General features: G+C 37.7%; 2 protein-coding genes across 3 annotated transcripts in view; one reads left to right on the forward strand and one right to left on the reverse strand.

Annotated features, from left to right (window-relative positions):
* The window catches only part of CEP95 (centrosomal protein 95), a 43,282-nt gene extending 39,235 nt beyond the window's left edge, over nucleotides 1–4,047 (forward strand). For both annotated transcript variants that reach the window (XM_032209655.1, XM_032209654.1), the window contains exons 18-22: nucleotides 7–81; nucleotides 922–1,074; nucleotides 2,880–3,026; nucleotides 3,107–3,178; nucleotides 3,683–4,047. In XM_032209655.1, the coding sequence (XP_032065546.1) occupies nucleotides 7–81; nucleotides 922–1,074; nucleotides 2,880–3,026; nucleotides 3,107–3,178; nucleotides 3,683–3,862 (627 nt within the window). In that variant the 3' untranslated portion in view covers nucleotides 3,863–4,047. The remainder of the gene's footprint in view (nucleotides 1–6; nucleotides 82–921; nucleotides 1,075–2,879; nucleotides 3,027–3,106; nucleotides 3,179–3,682) is intronic.
* A 4,302-nt stretch (nucleotides 4,048–8,349) lies between these two features.
* The window catches only part of SMURF2 (SMAD specific E3 ubiquitin protein ligase 2), a 66,171-nt gene continuing 54,906 nt past the window's right edge, over nucleotides 8,350–19,614 (reverse strand). Inside the window, exons 13-19 of the mRNA XM_032211497.1 lie at nucleotides 18,675–18,789; nucleotides 18,077–18,255; nucleotides 17,212–17,349; nucleotides 16,867–16,987; nucleotides 15,648–15,849; nucleotides 14,117–14,192; nucleotides 8,350–11,182 (exon numbers count right to left, since the gene is read on the reverse strand). Coding sequence (XP_032067388.1) covers nucleotides 11,083–11,182; nucleotides 14,117–14,192; nucleotides 15,648–15,849; nucleotides 16,867–16,987; nucleotides 17,212–17,349; nucleotides 18,077–18,255; nucleotides 18,675–18,789 — 931 coding nt within the window. The 3' untranslated portion in view covers nucleotides 8,350–11,082. The remainder of the gene's footprint in view (nucleotides 11,183–14,116; nucleotides 14,193–15,647; nucleotides 15,850–16,866; nucleotides 16,988–17,211; nucleotides 17,350–18,076; nucleotides 18,256–18,674; nucleotides 18,790–19,614) is intronic.

A 19,614-nucleotide genomic window follows, 5' to 3' on the forward strand; every position in this document is an offset into this window, starting at 1 on the left:
TTTCAGGTACTGGAAACACTGAAGAAGCACAACCTACTTGTGGATCTTCTAAAGAGAGAGCAGGCTCACAGCAGGAGATTGGTATATGTGGAAACAAACTAATGTATTGATGATAATTTAATTTTTAAATGTATTTGTTGGCAAGGCATTGGAGGAGAAAATAGAAGTCCAAGAATAGAACAGTATAATCATATAAAATCTATAGTTCATCAAAACTGAATTCCTTCTAACAATATATTAGAACATTATTTGGTCGCTATAAAAATATAGAACTATGAAAATAAAGATATCTCTTCAATGGCATGCAACTTTCCACTATATAATTGGCAATAGCACTTAGATTTATATACCGCTTCACAGTGCTTTAAGGCCCCTCTCTAAGCAGTTTACAGAGTCAGCATATTGCTCCCAACAAGCAGGGTCTTCATTTTACCAACCTTGGAAAGATGGAAAGATGAGTCACTCTTGAGCCGGTCAGGATTGAACTCCTGGCTGGGGGCAGAGTTAGCCTGCATTACTGCATTCTAAACATTGCGTTACCAGAACTCACAATTGTTGTCTGAACAATCCATTGTGGAAAACTTCAGCTAGTAGAAAATAATCCTTTGCCATACATAGTGGAACATTTAAGACTCCAAGCTGAAAGCAGGGCATCGGGGCCTAGTAGGGTCTCAGTCCTAGGAATCATTCCCCAGCAAGTCTGGAGCTTTGACAAATTCCAGCACCTGCTTTCATGCCAACCAGAAACCTTACAGGCTGGAGCACTGCCACTTTTCCAACCAAAGCTGCACACCATAGGAAAGGGGAGAAGCATCATGCCCTCAGAGCATTGCTTAAATATTTGCAGAAAAACAGGGGCGGCTTCCCTCCTTGGTCTTTGGGGAATCTTAATAGCGTTTCCTCTTTGGGTTTGTTTTTCAGCAAGAGTTTAGGCAGCGCATTGAGAGACAGAAATGTACACAGAATAAAGTGAGGGAGAGACGCCAGCAGATTGCCCGAGCCAAAAAATACTATCAAGATTACAGAGTTCAGCTGCGTGCCAAGATGATGAGGACCAGAACACGGGAGGAAAGGGTAAGTTAGGGATCTCACTACAGATTGAGAGAATTTGGGTTAATTTGCAATGTTTTCAGCATAGCGTGATTGCAATTGTGAATCCAGGAAACCCCATTTCAGCAGCAAATTAAGAATGCCCACATTAGGTGGTTGAGTGGCATCACCTAGTATGATGAATTTGGGAGGTGCTTAGATGTTATAACTGCCTCATACTATTTCTTCATCATGAAAAGTAGAGAGGCTTACATCCTCTCACTTTTGTGGTGAGAACAATGTACCATAAATGTCAGAGGCAGTGGTGAAATCTAATTTTTTTTGTCGCTGGTTCTGTGGGCATGGCTTGCTGGGTGTGACTTGGTGGGCATGGCCATGTGGTCATGTGACTGGGTTAGCATGACCAGGTCATGTGACTGGGTGGGTGTGGCCAATTTAGTAGTCCATTTTGCTAGGGAGCAGGGGGTTAGACTAGATGAGATGACCGCTGAGGTCCCTTCCAGCCCTCTGTATTGCTGTACTGATTCAAAGCATCCTCTGAAGCTGCATCTAGTGCCAGCCAGACTTGTGGTCCTTCCTTCCTCTCCCTCTTTTCTTTTCCTTTCTTTATCTTTCTCCCTCCCTCTCTCCTTCTCTCCCTCTCTCTTTTCAGGCAAACTGGCAGGGGAAAAAGGCTTTAAAAAGTAAAAAAACAAACTGCTGAGGATGGAGTAGCTCAGCTGTGAAGCGTGGGAAGCTTTTTTGTCGTTTTTTTGTTACCGGTTCTCTGGAACCCTGGAAATTTTTGCTACCGGTTCCTGGGAACTGGTGCAAACCGGTAACTTTTCACCCTGGTCAGAGGGTAGTTTTAGTAAGTGAACTTAAAAATAGGAGCCAACTTATCTACTTTTAAAAATCAAAATTGCATTTCCTATGCTATTGTTGCCTCAAAGGTTATTTACAGGTAGGAAAAAAAGGACTTATGATCATTTGTCACCCAATCTTTCCTCCCAGTCACATGATCAAAATTTGAACACTTGGCAACTGGCAGGTATTTATGATGGTTGCAGTATCCCAAGGTCATGTAATCACCTTTTGTGACCTGATATGCATGGTCAATGAGGAAGCCAGATTCACTTATCAACCGTGTTACTAATGAAACAACTTCAGTGATTCATTTAACAACGGTGGCAAGAAAGATCACAAAACTAATTTAACACTTGTCTTGCTTAGCAACAGAAATTTTGGACTCAATTGTGGTCGTAAATCGAGGACTACCTGTACTGGGAGTTCAGTAAAATGCAGATAACATAGTGCATAATTCACTATGAATTAATAGAGTGAATTAACTAGTTGAAAGGAATTAATCAGTGAATTGATTTGATTAATTGTAATTCAGGTTGATGAAGAGTAGATTATTTATGGAGAACACTTCAGGCTAATGCTTCTCCCTCTTGCTAACTTTGTTACACAATTCTACAGTCCCAATTGTTACATCCTTTGCATCACAAGGGCATAGAATAAGAATTTTGATCTAGCATACTTTATATTACGAAGTTCCTAATCTTCAAGCTTTTATAATAAGTGTTACAACTCTCAGTGAGTTTTCCATTTCTGCTCAAGGATAATTTGATAACAATAGAATAAGGAATTGGATGGCTGGATAGCACTTATTGAGACAAAACTGATCATCAGAATTGTCAAAATGGAATTAAGATTACACACTATATATAACTTTGTGACAAAGTTGGACTTGGGACCTGTGTCTAAAGATAGTTATGTGCCCTTGAAATTATTATTTTTTAAACAGAGCTGTTCTTATGCTTGTTAATGAAATGTCATTTTGGTAGATATTTAAACAACTGTTTGAAGAAGCCTTGGAAATTCAGAAACAAAGATTTCTTGAGTTGAGGTCATATGCCAAGGATAAACGTGCTGAACAAAAGAAGCAGTATCAAAATGAGCTACAATCCATGGAAAACTATTACAAAGATCAGGTAGGCTTGCTCCTAATATCGTAAAGATAGTGCTTAATATCTTGCAGTCCATTATTAATTTTTCTTCCACTTTCTTTTAGTTTGCAATGCTGGCCGAAGCTGTTTCAGAAGAACGTCGAGAAATTCAAACAAGAGAGCGAGCACATGTCCAGGTAAGTCTTCTCCCGTAGAGAGGAAATGCACATTCTTTCCTCAGTACTTTGAAGATGACTCCCAAGTGTTGCAGTTGAATTTGTACACAAGAACCATGGTGGCGCAGTGATTAGAATGCAGTATTGCAGACTGATTCTTCCCACTTGCCAGCAGTTTGATCCTGACCGGCTCAAGGTTGACTCAGCCTTCCATCCTTCCGAGGTCAGTAAAATGAGGACCCAAATTGCGGGGGCAACATGCTGACTCTGTAAACTGCTTATAGAGGGCGGTAAAGCACTGTGAAGCGTTAGATAAGTCTAAGTGCTATTGCTAAATGCTCTTAATATGACAAAGAGTGAAATCATTATATAGATTTAATTATATTTAAAAGTATAATAAATGGCCCAACCTCTTTTTGAAGCATTTTGCTCAAGCTGAGAACTATGCATACTTTTCCTGTGAAGTTTTAGAACTATAAATGATTTGACAGATGGCTCAACATAATCCTGATGGTTTCTTTTCAGACATTAGGTAAAGTGAAACGTGAACTGAGATCCAAGCTGGAGAAAGAGATTAAAGAGCTGCAGGACATGATCACACATGATGATGATGATTTGTTTTTCCGAGAACTAGAAGCTGATCGACTGAAATCCAGACTCTTGGTGGCTTCTTTTCAATGCAGCAAGAACTATCTGTTTCTTTAAAGGCCTGGCACGCTTGTATCATATTTGTGTGGCTTTTTTCCAAGGAGACCGAAATCAAAACTATAAAATTAGCAGTTTAGTCTCCTGCCCCAAGACCAAGATTAAGTTGATGTTATGAAAATATTGCACTGATATTTTCAAAGCAAATGGTTTTAAAGACTTTGTCAATAAAGATTAGCTTCCTTATAATCAAAATTCACTATCTCTGAGTGTCACTTCTATGGGCAATTTTTTATTTTGCTCCTGTAAATTTCTATCACAGATACAGCTAGTTTAAAAAAAAAACAAATTGTAGGTTATGGCACTGGAATCTTCCCAGGTTCGTTGTCAAACTGCCTTACTGGTCATATTTGGCTGTGCCCCCGTCCCGTTCCCCCCCCCCCCCCGGCTCCATTTTCAAGATTGGAATATTTGCTCTTCTCATATCATCTGGCCCTTGTCTAATTTACCAAATATTCTTAATTACATATAAAATATTAGCTAGACCAACAGCACTGTAATATGCAATCAAGTCATTCAATGTACAGAGGTACCATGTCTTGTATGTCAATCCTGTTGTTTCATCCTTCCATTTGGTTTTCTACTGAAACACAGAGTTAATTGCTTGTTGGATAATTTTTCTACTATATAACATTTTATGAGTATTGTATCACACACTTAATTAGAGGAAGTATCTCCAGGGACTCTTTATCTTTATTTCTTCAGGTAGTAATAGATAATGGAGATATGTTCTAAATATTAGTTACCTAATGGAATTGTTGGGAAAAGCTCTTCTCTGCAGAGCTATGCTTTTATATGGCTGCATCTTTCTTAGGCAGAAAATGTGAGAAAAACTTTTAACCTACCTTTTCCTATCCATTGGAGATAAATGTCTACTAAAAGTAGGCCAGCTGTAAGAGTTGGGTTTGGAGAAGTTCTCCAGTAGAAACACTTAGCTTGTTCAACTTCTTTCTCTGGCAAATTCCAGTCAATGTTGACTGGTGTGGAGAGGTCTAACTCAAATTCACTGGTTTGTGGAGTACCGCAAGGCTTGACACTCACCTTGCCTGTAGGGCAGCTACACAAAAACCACTGGTTGAGGACATGCATTGATCTGGAGTCAAGTAGTAGCAGTATTCTGATAATACTCAACCAGATACCTTGTTGAAAGTCTGTAGAGATTCTCAATCATCCACGTCAAGGTTGTCCCAAAGATGATTTTTCAGGAGGCAACTGGACTTTTCCGTTTTTTCTTTCGAAGATGTTTTGCTTCTCATCCAAGAAGCTTCTTCGACTCTGATAGGATAGTGGGGAATGGAAGGATTGACATTCCTTGCAGACAGTTGGTAATTTGCATCCTTTTAGAGGGACGTTGAAGCACTTGGAGGTTTACCTATGGCCTCAGGGTCACCTGAGTAGTGTTGCTGGGTCCTGTTGCCTGCACTTTTTCCTCTGGAAATCCATTCCTACTCCCACACCTTCCAACAGGTGTTCATCCCAATTTGTATAGCTATAGATGCCTTGTTATTTGTGCCTAAAATCTATTCGGATCTGGATGAGGAGGAACAGGCTTCAGTTTAACACTGGCAAGACCAAGTGGCTGTGGCTTCACGGTTATGCTGGTACTGGAGGTTCTCCATCTTTATGTATCGGGTTATACTTCCCTATACAACTGGTGCCCAATTGAGGATCACTCTCAAGGTTGACTCAGCCTTCCAAGGTCGATAAAACGAGGACCCAGATTGTTGGGGGCAATCTGCTGACTCTGTAAACCACTTAGAGAAGGCTGTAAAACATTGTGAAGCGATATATAAGTCTAAGTGCACTCTTAGGTGCATAGCTCCTACTTGATAAGAAGGCGGCAGCTGTGGTCAGCAAAATATCAGCTTATCTGATGCTCTAATTGCACCATTTTGTTTTCTTCTCAGTTTTCCATTAAGTCTACGTAATGCTGTATTTGAAGTCCATGTGGAAGCTACAGTTAATCCAGAATGCAGTAGCATGAGCAGTTACAGTCTCATCTTCGTTTGGTAATTCCTACCTCTGCTAACCATTGCCAGTGAAATGGTTGCAATTCAAGATGCCAGTTATCACCTGAAAACTCTAGCCTAGGGAGTGGCTGAGGCTGCTCTCCCATCATGTGACAGAGCTGGCATGTTTTGAGTGCTATCCATTTATTAACCAGTGCCATCTGATGGAACCCAGAAAGTGTCCCATCTCTGCCACAGCACCTGTTCTCTTGAATCGCATCTCCCCAGAAGTTCAAACGATCCAATTCTTGAAGCCTTTCCCCCCCCACAATCGTTGAACTTTGATCTCTGGGATAGACTGGTGGTGTGCCCATTTAGTGTATATTGTATAGTTTGGCAAGTGTGTAGTTTTTTTCCTCATATGGTTAGGTGTATTATGGTTCTTATTTTAAAGTATTGCATTTGAGTTTAATTTATACATTATCCAGAATCAGTGCTAGATTGGGTGATCTTATAAATCAAATAAATACATTTTGCTATATCAAGGCCAAATGTACAATCAAAATTCCTTGTATTTGCAAAAGAAGGGGCACCGGTAACTTTTGCTGCTGAAAATCTAAAGCTTTTTTTATTTGGAAAAAAAAATGAAATATTTCAGGGTATATTCGTCATATAAAGTATTGCTATTTTAACATCTCAACTAGCATATTTGGAAAGAACTGATCATGAAGATTAGGGCAAAGTGATTATAATTGTTCTTCCATACTTTTACTGTTGTGCTGGACACAGCAATTTGAATAGTACAAATAGCTAATATTTTGTGTAATATTTCTGAGTTATACAATGCCAAGACATGTAGAAAGAAAAATCTTGAAAGGGTAATCTGTTGCCAGGCTTTGAACATACATATTGTGTCTAGGAATATAGTGAGAAAAAACCTCCCCTTTCTCCTTCTATCTTAGTTTCTGCAAACTGAATTTGATCTCACCAGTGTATTAAAAAAGTGACAACAAAAACAGGAACGCAGTGGAAAATTTAGAGACTATATTCTCCCCCTAAAAAAAATATTACAAATGTAAATATTTAACATAGAAATTCAAAGTCATCATCAGCCAATGGACAGTGGAATGATGCCTCCAAGGTTAGCCATATTCCTATCCAGGATTTCTGTGATTTCTTAAAACTTCTCTAAGAAAATCAACTGTTATTTTATTTAAAAAGAAAAACAATTTTTAAACAGCAATTTTATTGCTCATTTTCTGCAGGACTTCTGTGATTTCTTAACACTCGTAAGATCACTGTTAATTTATTTAAAAATTAAAAAAAAACAACTTTTAAAACCTTTGATGCTGCGACAGTGCAAACAGCATTCAATTTTATTGCTCAATTTCTGCATGGGTACATACTCAAAATGTTTTATACAGATGTATTGTAAAGCTCATGTAACAGCTTTGTGAAAATACAATATCAATGCTAAACACATTCTGTAATAAATACAACAGAAATGGAACTGAAAAATGTGTCAGTTTGTGGCAGAAGGAAATATACCAAATATAGGTTTGTTTTAGTAGGACAAAACATTTAGGATTTGGCAGAGTCAGAAATCTTCTAAATAAACAGTATGCCTTAACTAGAAATTGAACCTATTAACTATATAGTGCAGTTCAAAGTCTGTAGCAGTGATGTCATGCTACATTACAAATGTGATTATAAAAGCACAAGTTCCTTCCATTAATGCAGCCAGTTTAACTGCACCACAGGTTTAACGATATGGTGTTGAAGAATTAAAAAAAAAAATCTGTGTGCTCTGGACTCTAGTACAAACACAAACATTTGGTAAAAATAAAAATCAGTTTAGAGAAACTGAATCTATGTGCAAAAAATAGAATACATACTGTACAAAGCACCATTACCAAACTTTACACCTAGGAATTAAACTTGAAAATGCGTCTGAGTACTTAATCACAGAATCCTAGCAAATTGTCACTGTTCATTTTAACACATTCATTCCTGAAAAGAAAACATGGAAATGTGAGGTGGCATCTCTCAACTATTCAATCCACGTTCAGAATTGATGAAGAAATCCTATGGGAAAAGTGGTGCACTGGAAATAAATATTCACATTTAAACCTAGGGTAAAAATCCAAAGGTCCAGCATCCTATTTAGCACTGGGGAAAAGAGGCATTGGCTATACATCTGCAACGGATGGGTTGAGAAGAGCTTCCGGTAAGTTGTGTGCTTTAAAGCTTTTAATGGTTTTTATGCAGATAAAAAGGCACTCAGAAGACCTGAGAATTTTATTTGCATTCGTCTGCTCAGTGTTGGTTCAAGCAAGATGCAGGCATAGTTTAATTTTGCCTAATACATAGAGAATTAGACTAGTGCTGTAACAGAAGGTTCTCTGAACACCATTTAAAATAGAGCAACAATGCAGTCACTGTTCAAAAAGGTAAGTTTAGGAATTAGACCAGGTTGGATTTGCCTTTTCCCAAACTTAACACCCCATTATCTTCACCGTTGACAATTTTTTTCAGCTCTCAATTTCCACTCTTAAGATTGCTAGGTTTTATCCTATTCAAAATAGAGGCATCTTAAACAAGACAAGACAAGGCTATTACTGCCAATCTAATGGTAAGTCTGCAGAAAAGGAAGAACAGGTAGATTTTCCTTATGGAGCAAGAAACAAAGTGGGTTTTAGATACAATCTACTTCTCCAAGAAGCTCCCGAGGAGTTCGTTTACATACAAAAGAAAAGACCTGAATGGTCAATTATAAAAGGCAGGAATCCACCTTCAGAGGTGCTCAATGGTGTATGAAAACCAAGGCTCCATAAGTTCTTCATTCAACTTTTAGAAAATAAATCAACGCTATTCCTGAAACCTGAAAGATCAGCTGAAAAAGGCAGAGATTATCCCAGAGATGATCTGAAGAAAAAATAATAATAACTTCAGACAGGCACAAAAGAAGATATCCTAACTGGGAATAAGGGCTTGTTTCTTATCAGCTTCAAATTTATTTTATTGGGAGCGGATAAACTGGTGCTCGACAGATATTTTGTAGCAAACCTTCACAACCTATTACTGATGGTGCTGACCAGAATCGCTAGAAGGTAAAATCCAACACTTCTGAAGGGCGACCAACTCTCTACTCTGGAACTAAGCTGCCACACATGCCTCAGTAGCAGGCTTTGAATAACTGTAATGCTGCAGAGACCATAAACAGTAATCTAATCTACCAGAAACTGTATTATTTCTGTTCAACTATGAATCATAAATAGACCATCTATCATCACCAACTCCTAGACTACAATTGTCTAATTTGTGCAATTGCTTCTTATTCCAATATTTCTGCCTTTTTGCATTAACAAAGGTACCATGAAATTATTTCAAGAACAAACAGTCAAATGAAAACTACACTTTATCCTCAAAATGCAATGTGCACCTGATGGAACTGGCAATTGCCATACAAACCCGCTAGACTCCAGGATCAGCACTTGGACCAAGTCAGAAATGAAACACTACATATAGTGAGTGAACATGCTTTGCCCTTCTTGCCTTTCCTTCACCTTCTTTTAAAACATTTTCTTAAAGATCGACCAGCAAAGCTACACAGTTTTCGAAGTGTAATTGGCACTCTTGATTATCAGTATAATAATAATAATAATAGTAATAATAAAAAGTGGTGGCTTACAATTAGTTCTTAGAGCATGCATTGCATTGTTTACTGTCCCTTGACTGTGGAAAGGTAAGCAGCTGAACTTTTTAAGTTTGCAGCATTGCTGAATGAGGGCTAGTTCAACACATGCAAGCTCTACTTTAATCTGCCACATAGGTTAAGTAGGACGCATGGAAAATATTAGCATTAACGATAAACATACTGATTATGACATTCAGCAATTTTTATACCAGCTGTTGTTCTTGTCTTAGCAGCCACACAGAATTGCACGGAAAGCTTCAATATATGAGCCACCTTCAACAAACGCACATCTTAACAATTAAGGACTGTGTTCAAATCTGAATATAAATCACCAGTATTAGAAGATGCCTTTTGCTTTTTAAGCATTCCATACATGCTTGCATTAAAACAAAGGCAACTTCTATGTATCTGAGCCAGCTGCTTAACGGAGCACATTATACCACATCAGTATTTCATCGCTGAATCAACTATATTGTGTGTGTGTGGGGGGGAGGTGTTGTTCCTTTATTTGTCACTACCACAAACTCATTGACTACAAGCAGTTCAAAGTAAAGGCAATTTTATCTGGATCAGATTATTGAGCAACAACTAATATACAGTGCAGGCTGGTTGTATCTGAACATAAAAGCTTTGGTTGATTTGACATCCACAGAGTGTTTTGAACAATCAACTGATGATCTATGAAGGCTAATGATATCATCCTTATATTTTTAGGAGTCTAAAAAATGCAGCAGTTCCATTTAAAATGGAAAGCAATTTTTTTTAAAAAAACGCCTCAAGTATTGACTTTTTACAAAAATGCTCATTTAAAAAATGCTGAACGCCTACATTTTAAAAAAGGGCTTTCCACATTTACCACAAAGTACTGTACCAAATGCAGTGCAATTTAATTCAGGTAAGATTCTGCTAGAAAAATCTGATTGAAGATCCAAACCTTATAAATCATGCTTGAGAAATATAAAAATCCTGACACAGGACCACTGAAATTGAACCCATAACACAGAATAAAATCATTGCACTGTATAAGAAAATACAGTTGATACTTTGAAGTGGCCTTACTTTAAAAGGTTTGTGATTCCTTTAGCCAATTTTATGCAAAAGTTGGAATAATCAAAATACTTTATTTAAAAAAATAGCAAGTACAGGTGCTATTCAGAATCACATTTATATAAGTCAACTGGAATGTGGCATGTACCAAGAGCTGTCCCCTTGGACCTCTGATAGTAGAAATCGGGTAAGCAAACGGATCAGATCACTTTTTACAAAAATAGTAGTCGTCTTTCAAAGAGAATACTGCTTAACTGTTGAAATGAAGGAAAAGTCAGCATTCTGCTTGTTCAAGATACTAGTTTTTAATAGCAGCTGAATTATTCCTTGGCAGGAGCCACAGAACATTTTCTTGAATGAAGAATTCCAAAAATGGTCCTTTCCCTCATATTGTCCTCTGGTAGGGGAAAAGAAAAAAGAAAAGTGGGGGAGGAGTTTCCTATATTTCAAGCATTTATTGTATCATGGCTGAGGAAAGGATTTTCTGCTTGGAGTATAAATTCAGTTCCATGCAGGTCTGCAAATGATCATTCCACGGCAAACCCACATGTTTCTTCAATGGCGGTTAGCAGCTTTTCATAGAGCTTCTCATAGCTTTCGTAAGGAGGAATGTCTATCCGATTGAAGCTGCAAGCAAACAACAAAGAAGAAGCATTTCAACTTATCATGTTGGTGACTCAAATAAGCAATGCCACTAATCCTGAGTAATGAAGGGGAGTTGCATATTTTAATGGTGTGTTATTGTTATAAGAACACAGTTTCCCCCAAGGGCTTTCCTATGGGATAGGAACTAGATCCAACTAGCAGAAGACAGATATTGGAACAACACAGGGCTGGTATTCGCTTACAGTTTGCAAATGTGAGCATGCGCGCACACACACTCGCTTCGCTCACACGTGCCCTGTATGTGCATGCGCTCAGCTTTCTGTGCATACGCTATGGCTAAAAAAAGTGCCTAAATGGGATGGCAAAGAGCTGGGGCAGTGGGTGGACCCACCCACAATTTCTGCTACCGGTTCGGGTGAATCAGTCCGAACCAGCAGAATAAATAAAGAAATAAAAACATGAACAAAATATTTTCCTCTGTAAAAGATTCTTGATGTGGCAAGAAATTGAGAATACAGTAGTTGGCTTTGCCAACTTGCTTTCTTCAATAAGTCTAGAATCATAAGGATGAGGACTGGCAAACAAATGTATGTTGTAAACATGGTCCTTGCTCATCAGTCTTCCAGAGTTGCTGGAATCAGCAACTCAGTTGCTAAAGTACAGGAAAAATTGGCTAGAGACACTCTGCTAGAGAAAAGTTCCCTGAGGATGGATTCCAGCCTGAGTCCGAAAGCTTGGATAACTGAACCTCTGCTTTTGGTGACTGACCCAGATTGGATCCTATGTTCTAAATTGCTACATGAAAAAGCATATAACATGCCAAACTTATGAGATCATTTCTGTTTCGGTTGTAAGCAAATCATAAGCCCCTTAAAGAAAGAGATCACGTGACAATGGCTTGTGATTTCACATCTGCATTCTCCATTAATTTTGTTTGTTGAAAAGTGGTTGTGAAGCTCGCAAATAGCAATCGTGTGACTGCAGAACATGGTGACAGTTGTAAATGCAAGGATTGATCACAGAACTGGGTTTTTTTTCAACTCTTGCAATGGTTGTTAAGACAGTTGACAAACAAGAACTACTTGTACCAGGTGTTCTAAATGTCAGTTCTGTAAATATATCATGTGAATTTACTGTATGAATTTACGCTGGTGGAAAAAATAAAATTAATAACGCATCTTAAGAGTGTGTAGTTTGTTTGCTTTGTGAAATGTGGCCTTAAGGGTAAAGATTGAGTCCATTGATATGCACCTTTCCAAGGATTTTGAGGAAGAGCTGAAGGAAGTTGAAAGAAAAAAAATTAAAGAATTTAAAGATATTAAAGGATGGTCACCACAAACAATGTGAAGACCAGAGGCATGGGTGCTGCTCCTAACTCTGTGGCATACATAATGGGCAGGGTCCCCACCAGAGAAGGATCCAAACAAAGTCGGGTAGAGAAGCATAATCTTTATATATAAATCATAGAGCTGATGATGAGGAAGCAACATTATACACTATCCCAGGATCGAAATAAAATACAGAAAACAGAACAATCATCTGGAACTCTATCATTCTGGGATAAGCCACCAAGTAAATGATAGAGTTTATTCCTAATAGGAACACCTGGACTGAGTGTCAGAGTTCCTCCCATACACCTACTCTTTGGATTTCACTCACATGATATCAGCCATTCCGAATGTAAACATGGACAGATGCAAATAATTGGCAAAATTGCTTGCCTATTTTGCCTCCAAAATGAAACATTGGAATGACACTAAAGAAATTCTCATGCAATAAGTAATCAATTTATATCACTGCACCAAAGTTGTAAAATGTGATTTGGCAATTCATGGATGTAAATTCTGTGATCTTTATAGTTTTATTCTCAGCTCACACATTAATGTTCTCACAAAGAACCACTTATTGTGATTCAAGTGGCTTAAAATGAGTAAACTATGTAAGTAATTTAAACGAGTGGTAAAATATTTTGATTCCCTTATGTATGTAGATAGGGTTTGTTAACACTTTTCAAGGTTTGAATCTTGACAGCCAGGCGCACAAGATTACTTAAACCAAGAGCATGAAACAATTGTATTTTACAAATTGGAGGAGGGCTTTTACATTAGCTTACCTAAAAGCTAATCAATTTTCAAAAATATTTTAAAAATAAGGCATTGCTTTATGAATTACAAACATGGCTGAAAAATTGCTTACCACAACAATGTGACACACACATTGTATTAATATAGGTAGTCCTCAATGGTCCTACGACCACAATTGAGCCCAAAATTTATGGTGTTAAGTGACTTTTGCCCCACATTTGTTAAGTGAATCATTGCAGTTGTTAAATTAGTAACACAGTTGTTAAATGAATCTGGCTTCCCCATTGACTTTGCTTGTCAGAAAGTCGCAAAAGGGGATCAGATGACTCTGGGACACTGCAATCGTCATACATGTGAGTCAGTTGTCAAGCATCCAAATGTAAATCACGCGACCATGAGGATGCTACAATGGTCATGTGACAAATGGTTGTAAGTCATTTTTTTCAGTGCCGTTGTAACTTCGAACGGTCACTAAATGAACTTGTAAGTCAAGGACTACCTGTAGTTAGGAAACTCTCAGCACAAAGAACAACTAATAGTAATGGGAAAATATTAGCATGAATTGACTGTCTCAACTGACTGTGGCGTCCATTTTTCCCTGATTTTTGAGATTTTTATCAAATTGTTAATTGATAGAACTGAAAAAGCACGCATGCAACATATAAACATGGATACTCTTTCATTTTATATCACAATGTTTCCAGAAAAACCAATGCTGAATCCTTTTTATGGATGGTTTCTGTAAGGGGCACATATATTGAACTAGATGAATCATGTTGTTGGAGCTGAAGCATCAATAACAACCATATTTCTAATTAGTTGGATAACTTCAATAAAAAAAAAGGCTAACAGAGAATAGCTCCTCACTTACCAAGTATGAGCTTTTGGCAGATTATTTGTGCTGGCATCAATCTGGTGAATGGTAAACAGTCTTGGGCCAGCAGCACCTGGAATTGCATCAAAGATAATACAGTTCAATATAGGCAGTCCTTAACTTACGACCACAATTGAGACCAAAATTTCCATTGCTAAGTAAGGCAGTTAAGTGAGTTTTTCCCCGAATATCATGGTCATTAAATGAATCCATCTTCCTCCTCCATTGATTTTGCTTGTCCATGAGTTAGATGGGAAGGTTACAAATGCGGATCACATGACCCTGGGAAGTGCAACTGTCATAAATACATGCCAGTTGCCAAGCATCCGAATCTTGATCACATGACCAATGGGGATGCTGCAACAGTAGAGTGAAAAATTGCCATACTTCATTTTTTTCAGTAGCTTTGCAACTCTGAATGGTCACTAAATAAATGGTTGTAAGTTGAGGATTGCCTGTATTACACAGCATTAATCAAAGAACATGCTATAGGCCAAGGAAGCAATCACTGTTATGCTGTACAAGGAAAGGTGTGCATGTGAGCAAGCACGCATCAATGTAAGATATAGATGTGCACAGTATATCTTATTGAGCAAGTTATTTCTTCCCCAAATATACTCCATTAAGGTTGATCTACGATTTTACACTGTACACTTGGTCTAGCACTAATTATGCAAATCAAAGTTACATTTCAATTAATGTGTAAAAACAACTCCAGATGCATAACGCATACACCAGTGGTGGGTTCCAGCCAGTATGGCCTGGTACGGCCGTACCGGTAGTAGTCAGGAGGCGCGCCCACCGTACCAGTTCAGTGGCTTGTTTGGCCCACCCACCCACATTCCTTACCTGTTTTTAAGGCAACCAGGCCAATTGCGCACGCGCACATAGTGTGCAGTGTCTGCACAACCTCCAACAAGCAGCTGGGTGTCGCAGGGGCAGTGGAGTGTGCATGCGTACACAGCGCACATCAGGCACGCATGCACGAACGGACCACGAGCAGCATACCAGTAGCAAATGTAAGAGCAACCCACCACTGGCATACACTGTGTCTAAAGGTATGTCCTTCATGAACTAGTAACTAGCACCCAAATGCTTATAAAATTCAAGTTACATGCTGTGTGTGCCACAGCATGCAGGATATGATTCCCACTCTGCCTATGAAAGTAAAGAAAATCTGAGATGCGAGTTTGACACTCTGCAATATAATGGGAATTGCTACTTAGACAACTATGATCAAACTAGAGGCAAAGAATAATGCCAATATTTGGATGAATGGATGAAGCAAATTGATAAATTAAATTCAATTGGATTGCATGCAGGTTTACGTAATGAAAAGAATAGGGCTTAAGTAGCCATGGCCCCTTCAAATACGATTAAACCTGTACCCAGGTGCAACGCGTTTCAGTTTAGGTATTTAATCAAAAAATCTGTTTTGCAGTACATGATATGAAATGACTACTTTGGAAAGGATAATATTTGTGGCAGTGAACTCGAAAGAGAGAGGTATAGAGATGACTGTTTTTACCTTGTAATGCTTTGAAACCCTGAAGAGGCACTCTGGATGAACCGGTCACAAACTGAAGCAATCGAGCCCTCCTCTCTTCATCAAAGAGCTCCACAGCTTTCCAGAACCACTTGACAATGTTGCTATCTGGGGTGCAATGTTTTAACCTTGTGTTGGCCTTCCAGTCGTTAACATCTATTTTCCCAAGGCCACAAATGATGAGCTGTTGAGAATTGCACATGCAAAGATCAATAGACATGAACTACATGTAAAATCAGAAGCTACTGGACCTCAGGGACAGGGAACTGTTTAACTTTTAATAGTAAGTGCCTTACGTCCATTATGAAATGATAATCAGTTTTAGATTGGATGACTGAAAGCAACCCCCCCCTCAAAAAAAAAAAAAACCCTGAAGTGGTCCAATTTTAGCAATCAACGGAATTGCTTGGCAAGCAGGCATCCTAAAACAAACAAAAAGCACATATTTTCTATATTTGACCAGTCTCATAAGTAGATCAACTGTACCAAGAAATAGAATATATGGGACATTATGTAGGAACCAGTGATCAAAATTCTTTTTTTATGAAATGTGTGACTTGATTTAGAAGTTGCTTAGAGCCCTTAACTGTTCAGTAAGCTCAGTAACCTATGATATTTTCCAGACTGAAGGTCTCACATACTTTTGAGGGCCCTGCTGAGGACCATACTCCAAAGTAAGATGGGCAAAAGCAAACATTCAATCTGATGTTATTTCATTTAAATTTAAATAAAAATCAATACATTTTATTCTAGCCAGAGGAGTTTGGAGTTGGTAGGAATGTTCTTTTTCCAACTGCCCAGCTTCTAGCAAGAGGCAGATCTGGAACTTCTGTTTTTGGAGTGAGGAGAAAAAGCAGTCTAGTCTAGCAGAACAGAACAGAACTAGAATGATGAAGCTCATAAAGGGGAGAATGTTACAGACTTCTCCATCTTTTCATACGCAGTAAATCTGGTTAACAATGGGGAAGACAGGACTTCTACAAACATCTCATGTGACAATATGAACTGCTCATCTTCATCTCCAATTAGTTGCCACATTTACAAAGCACAACTTTGCACCTCTCTTGTGTTTATCTGACACATCTATGTGTCTGCATGATTTCTGCAGTGAATGATCAGAAAGAGAGGGTGTGTTCTCACCCACCCTCTCTCACACACACATCCCATATAGAAGAAAAACATTGATAATTAACATACTAACCTCTAGTTCCTTCTCATCAAATGTCTTCAGCAGATGCTGTGGAATTACTTCATTAAAACCCTTCTGCAGAGCCAAGAACTGAGCTTCAATTCCTCTTAAAAATCGCCAGTTTACATACAACCTGTTAAAAAAAAATCATAATTATCACTGTAAAACATTTTTCTGTCTACAAAGTGCAGATTCTGACACCCGAAATAACTGTTCTGAGACGCAAGGGAAAGGCAATAAAAATATTGTAAAATAAATGAATATAAAACATTTAGATGCCAAATGTACTTTATTAATTTATACATGTAACAATTCTCTCTGGATAAAACACCACTAACAAATAAACTTTTAAAATACCTGACATATTCTTTTTTACTCTCTTCTGTGACAGGAATGCTTTTGCCATTCGGCTTAAGTTCGTGCTGTATGATTTCACCATATGCATTGTGCTCCACACAAAATGTATGGTCTAAGACTCCTGTAATATCATTCTCCCTGAAAAAAACACAGAGAAATAACTAAAAAGTAAATGTCTAGGCATACTGTACATTTTTAGTCTCAAACAAAATAATAAGAAATATTTACTTCCAAAGATCCCTCTCTACAATATCAATCTAAACAGGTGGTATATTTCCCCCACTCTTCTTCATTAAACTTTTCTCATAAAAGAATAAATGAAATTCTAAAACATTCTGAAATGTGAAGAACCTTTCCACTCAAAGATTAGACATTCCAAAACTATCAGTCTCCCCATATAGCTCTACAAAATTAAAATGACAATTGCTGAACAGTTTCTCCTATTTTTAGTTTAAGAGGCAAAGGGATGGTAAATTTCTGGCATGTGGTAGGTTCATTTCTAGTGTTTCTAGTGTCAATACACATAATGTAAATGTAGGGTATGTAGTAAATACACATTTACTACATACCCTAACCCTCCATTAATTCACACACATATGTAGTAAATTCAAGTAATGAGAGAATTTTTGGAACAATAATGAATTAAAGAAAAGTTAAACATGCATCTTTTAAATAAATCCTTTAATATATATTTTCCCCATAGATCAGCTCTAAAGAAATAACTTTTAAGAGGCAAAGAATGGACATTTTAAAGAATTTAAGTAATCCTAATTTAAAATTAGTTTAACAAAACAGCCACTAAATTAACTGACCAGTATATCCCCCATTCCAGAAACAGTATAATTTTAAAGGGATAAGTACATACAGTATCCATACTAAACTGTTGTGAAGATCTGGGTCAACTAATTCCATGTCGTCCAATGTAATTGGCTTTCCTAGCAGCTGTTTATAAAAAGGCAACGTAAAGCCCCCATCAATATAATGTCCGTGAAACACAGCCATTCCCATGATTCGACCAACAAAATGGAAGTAGGATAAATGTTCCTGGAATTGAAAGAACATATATAATCAGGATTAAATCAGTCTTAAGACTTAAATACAGCTTCACAGTCCTTTACAGCCCCCTCTAAGTGGTCTACAGAACCAGCATATTGCCCCCAACTATCTGGGTCCTCATTTTACTGACCTCGGAAGGATGGAAGGCTGAGTCAGCCTTAGGCCTGGTGAGATTCGAACTGCCAAACTGCAATCAGCCAGCAGTCAGCAGAATTAGCCTGCAGTACTGCATTATAACCACTGTTCCACCACAGAATATAATGTCATTATATTTAGCCTAATGATTTCTTACAAAATAAGCTTTTTAGCAGATCTGTGCGCATCTATTTTTTTTAATCTAATGGCTCACATTTATTTAAACCTGCTGGTCAAATACAGCATAAGCCTTAAAAAGTATTTTGACAAACCGGGTTAACAGCAGAATCTGGATTTATCTGTAAAGTATAGATGTCATCACGGGAATACTGGAAGAGGCCATAATATGGATTCAGCATTTCATGGGATAGCAAGTACAGCCATTCCCTGAAGAAAACACAAACATTGCACAAAAAAACAACTTTCAATGAAGCCTTAGGCAAAAGGTGATATGACCTAAAGATGAAACATTAGAACTGTTAGTATTTACTTTTTTTAGATTTAAAATACAGGATATTAATTTAAGGGCACAAAACATACAAGTTATATCTTAGGAATTTAAATTACCGTGAAACATTTTTTTTTACTGCTTCTGCTCACTGGAAATGTAATTCTGATTATGAGAGTTTTGTGGCATATGGTTCAACTCAGCATGATATGCTGAAATATGCTATCACTTGTTATTACATTAAAAGTTTACATTTTGAAGTGCTAAATAAATTTGTTTCCCTTGGTAATTAACAGAAACCCCCTCCCAGCACCAATTAATAGAATTTCATACTTTTCTGGCTCTGATTCATTTAATCTTATTGCCGATAAATTTGTTTATGCCAAAATGAATTGAATTGGAAGACAACTGCCAAACATTACTTAAAAGCACCCTATTCTACTTTTAAAATATAGATAACATTTTACTAAAGAAAGCTGTAGATTTAATATGCTCCTCCTGAGTAAGAGGCTCACAAAGCACCCATTGATGTCTATGCACAGTGCAAATACAGACGATTAAGAACCAACCCTGGTAGCCATTTCTCACTTCTTTAGTTGTACAAGAGATCATTGTTCAAGAAACTAGGAACAGCTATAGTTGCAACTGTGGTCATTTGCCTTCCTGTTGTTTCATTTCCCTCCCATTCTCCCACTCCAGAATTTACCTATAATGGACTAGATCATACCTAGTATTTAAAACAATATGATTTCAAGCAAAATCAG

The sequence above is a fragment of the Thamnophis elegans genome, chromosome 2 (genome assembly GCF_009769535.1).
Source record: "Thamnophis elegans isolate rThaEle1 chromosome 2, rThaEle1.pri, whole genome shotgun sequence".
In the NCBI taxonomy this organism is placed as follows: domain Eukaryota; kingdom Metazoa; phylum Chordata; class Lepidosauria; order Squamata; family Colubridae; genus Thamnophis; species Thamnophis elegans.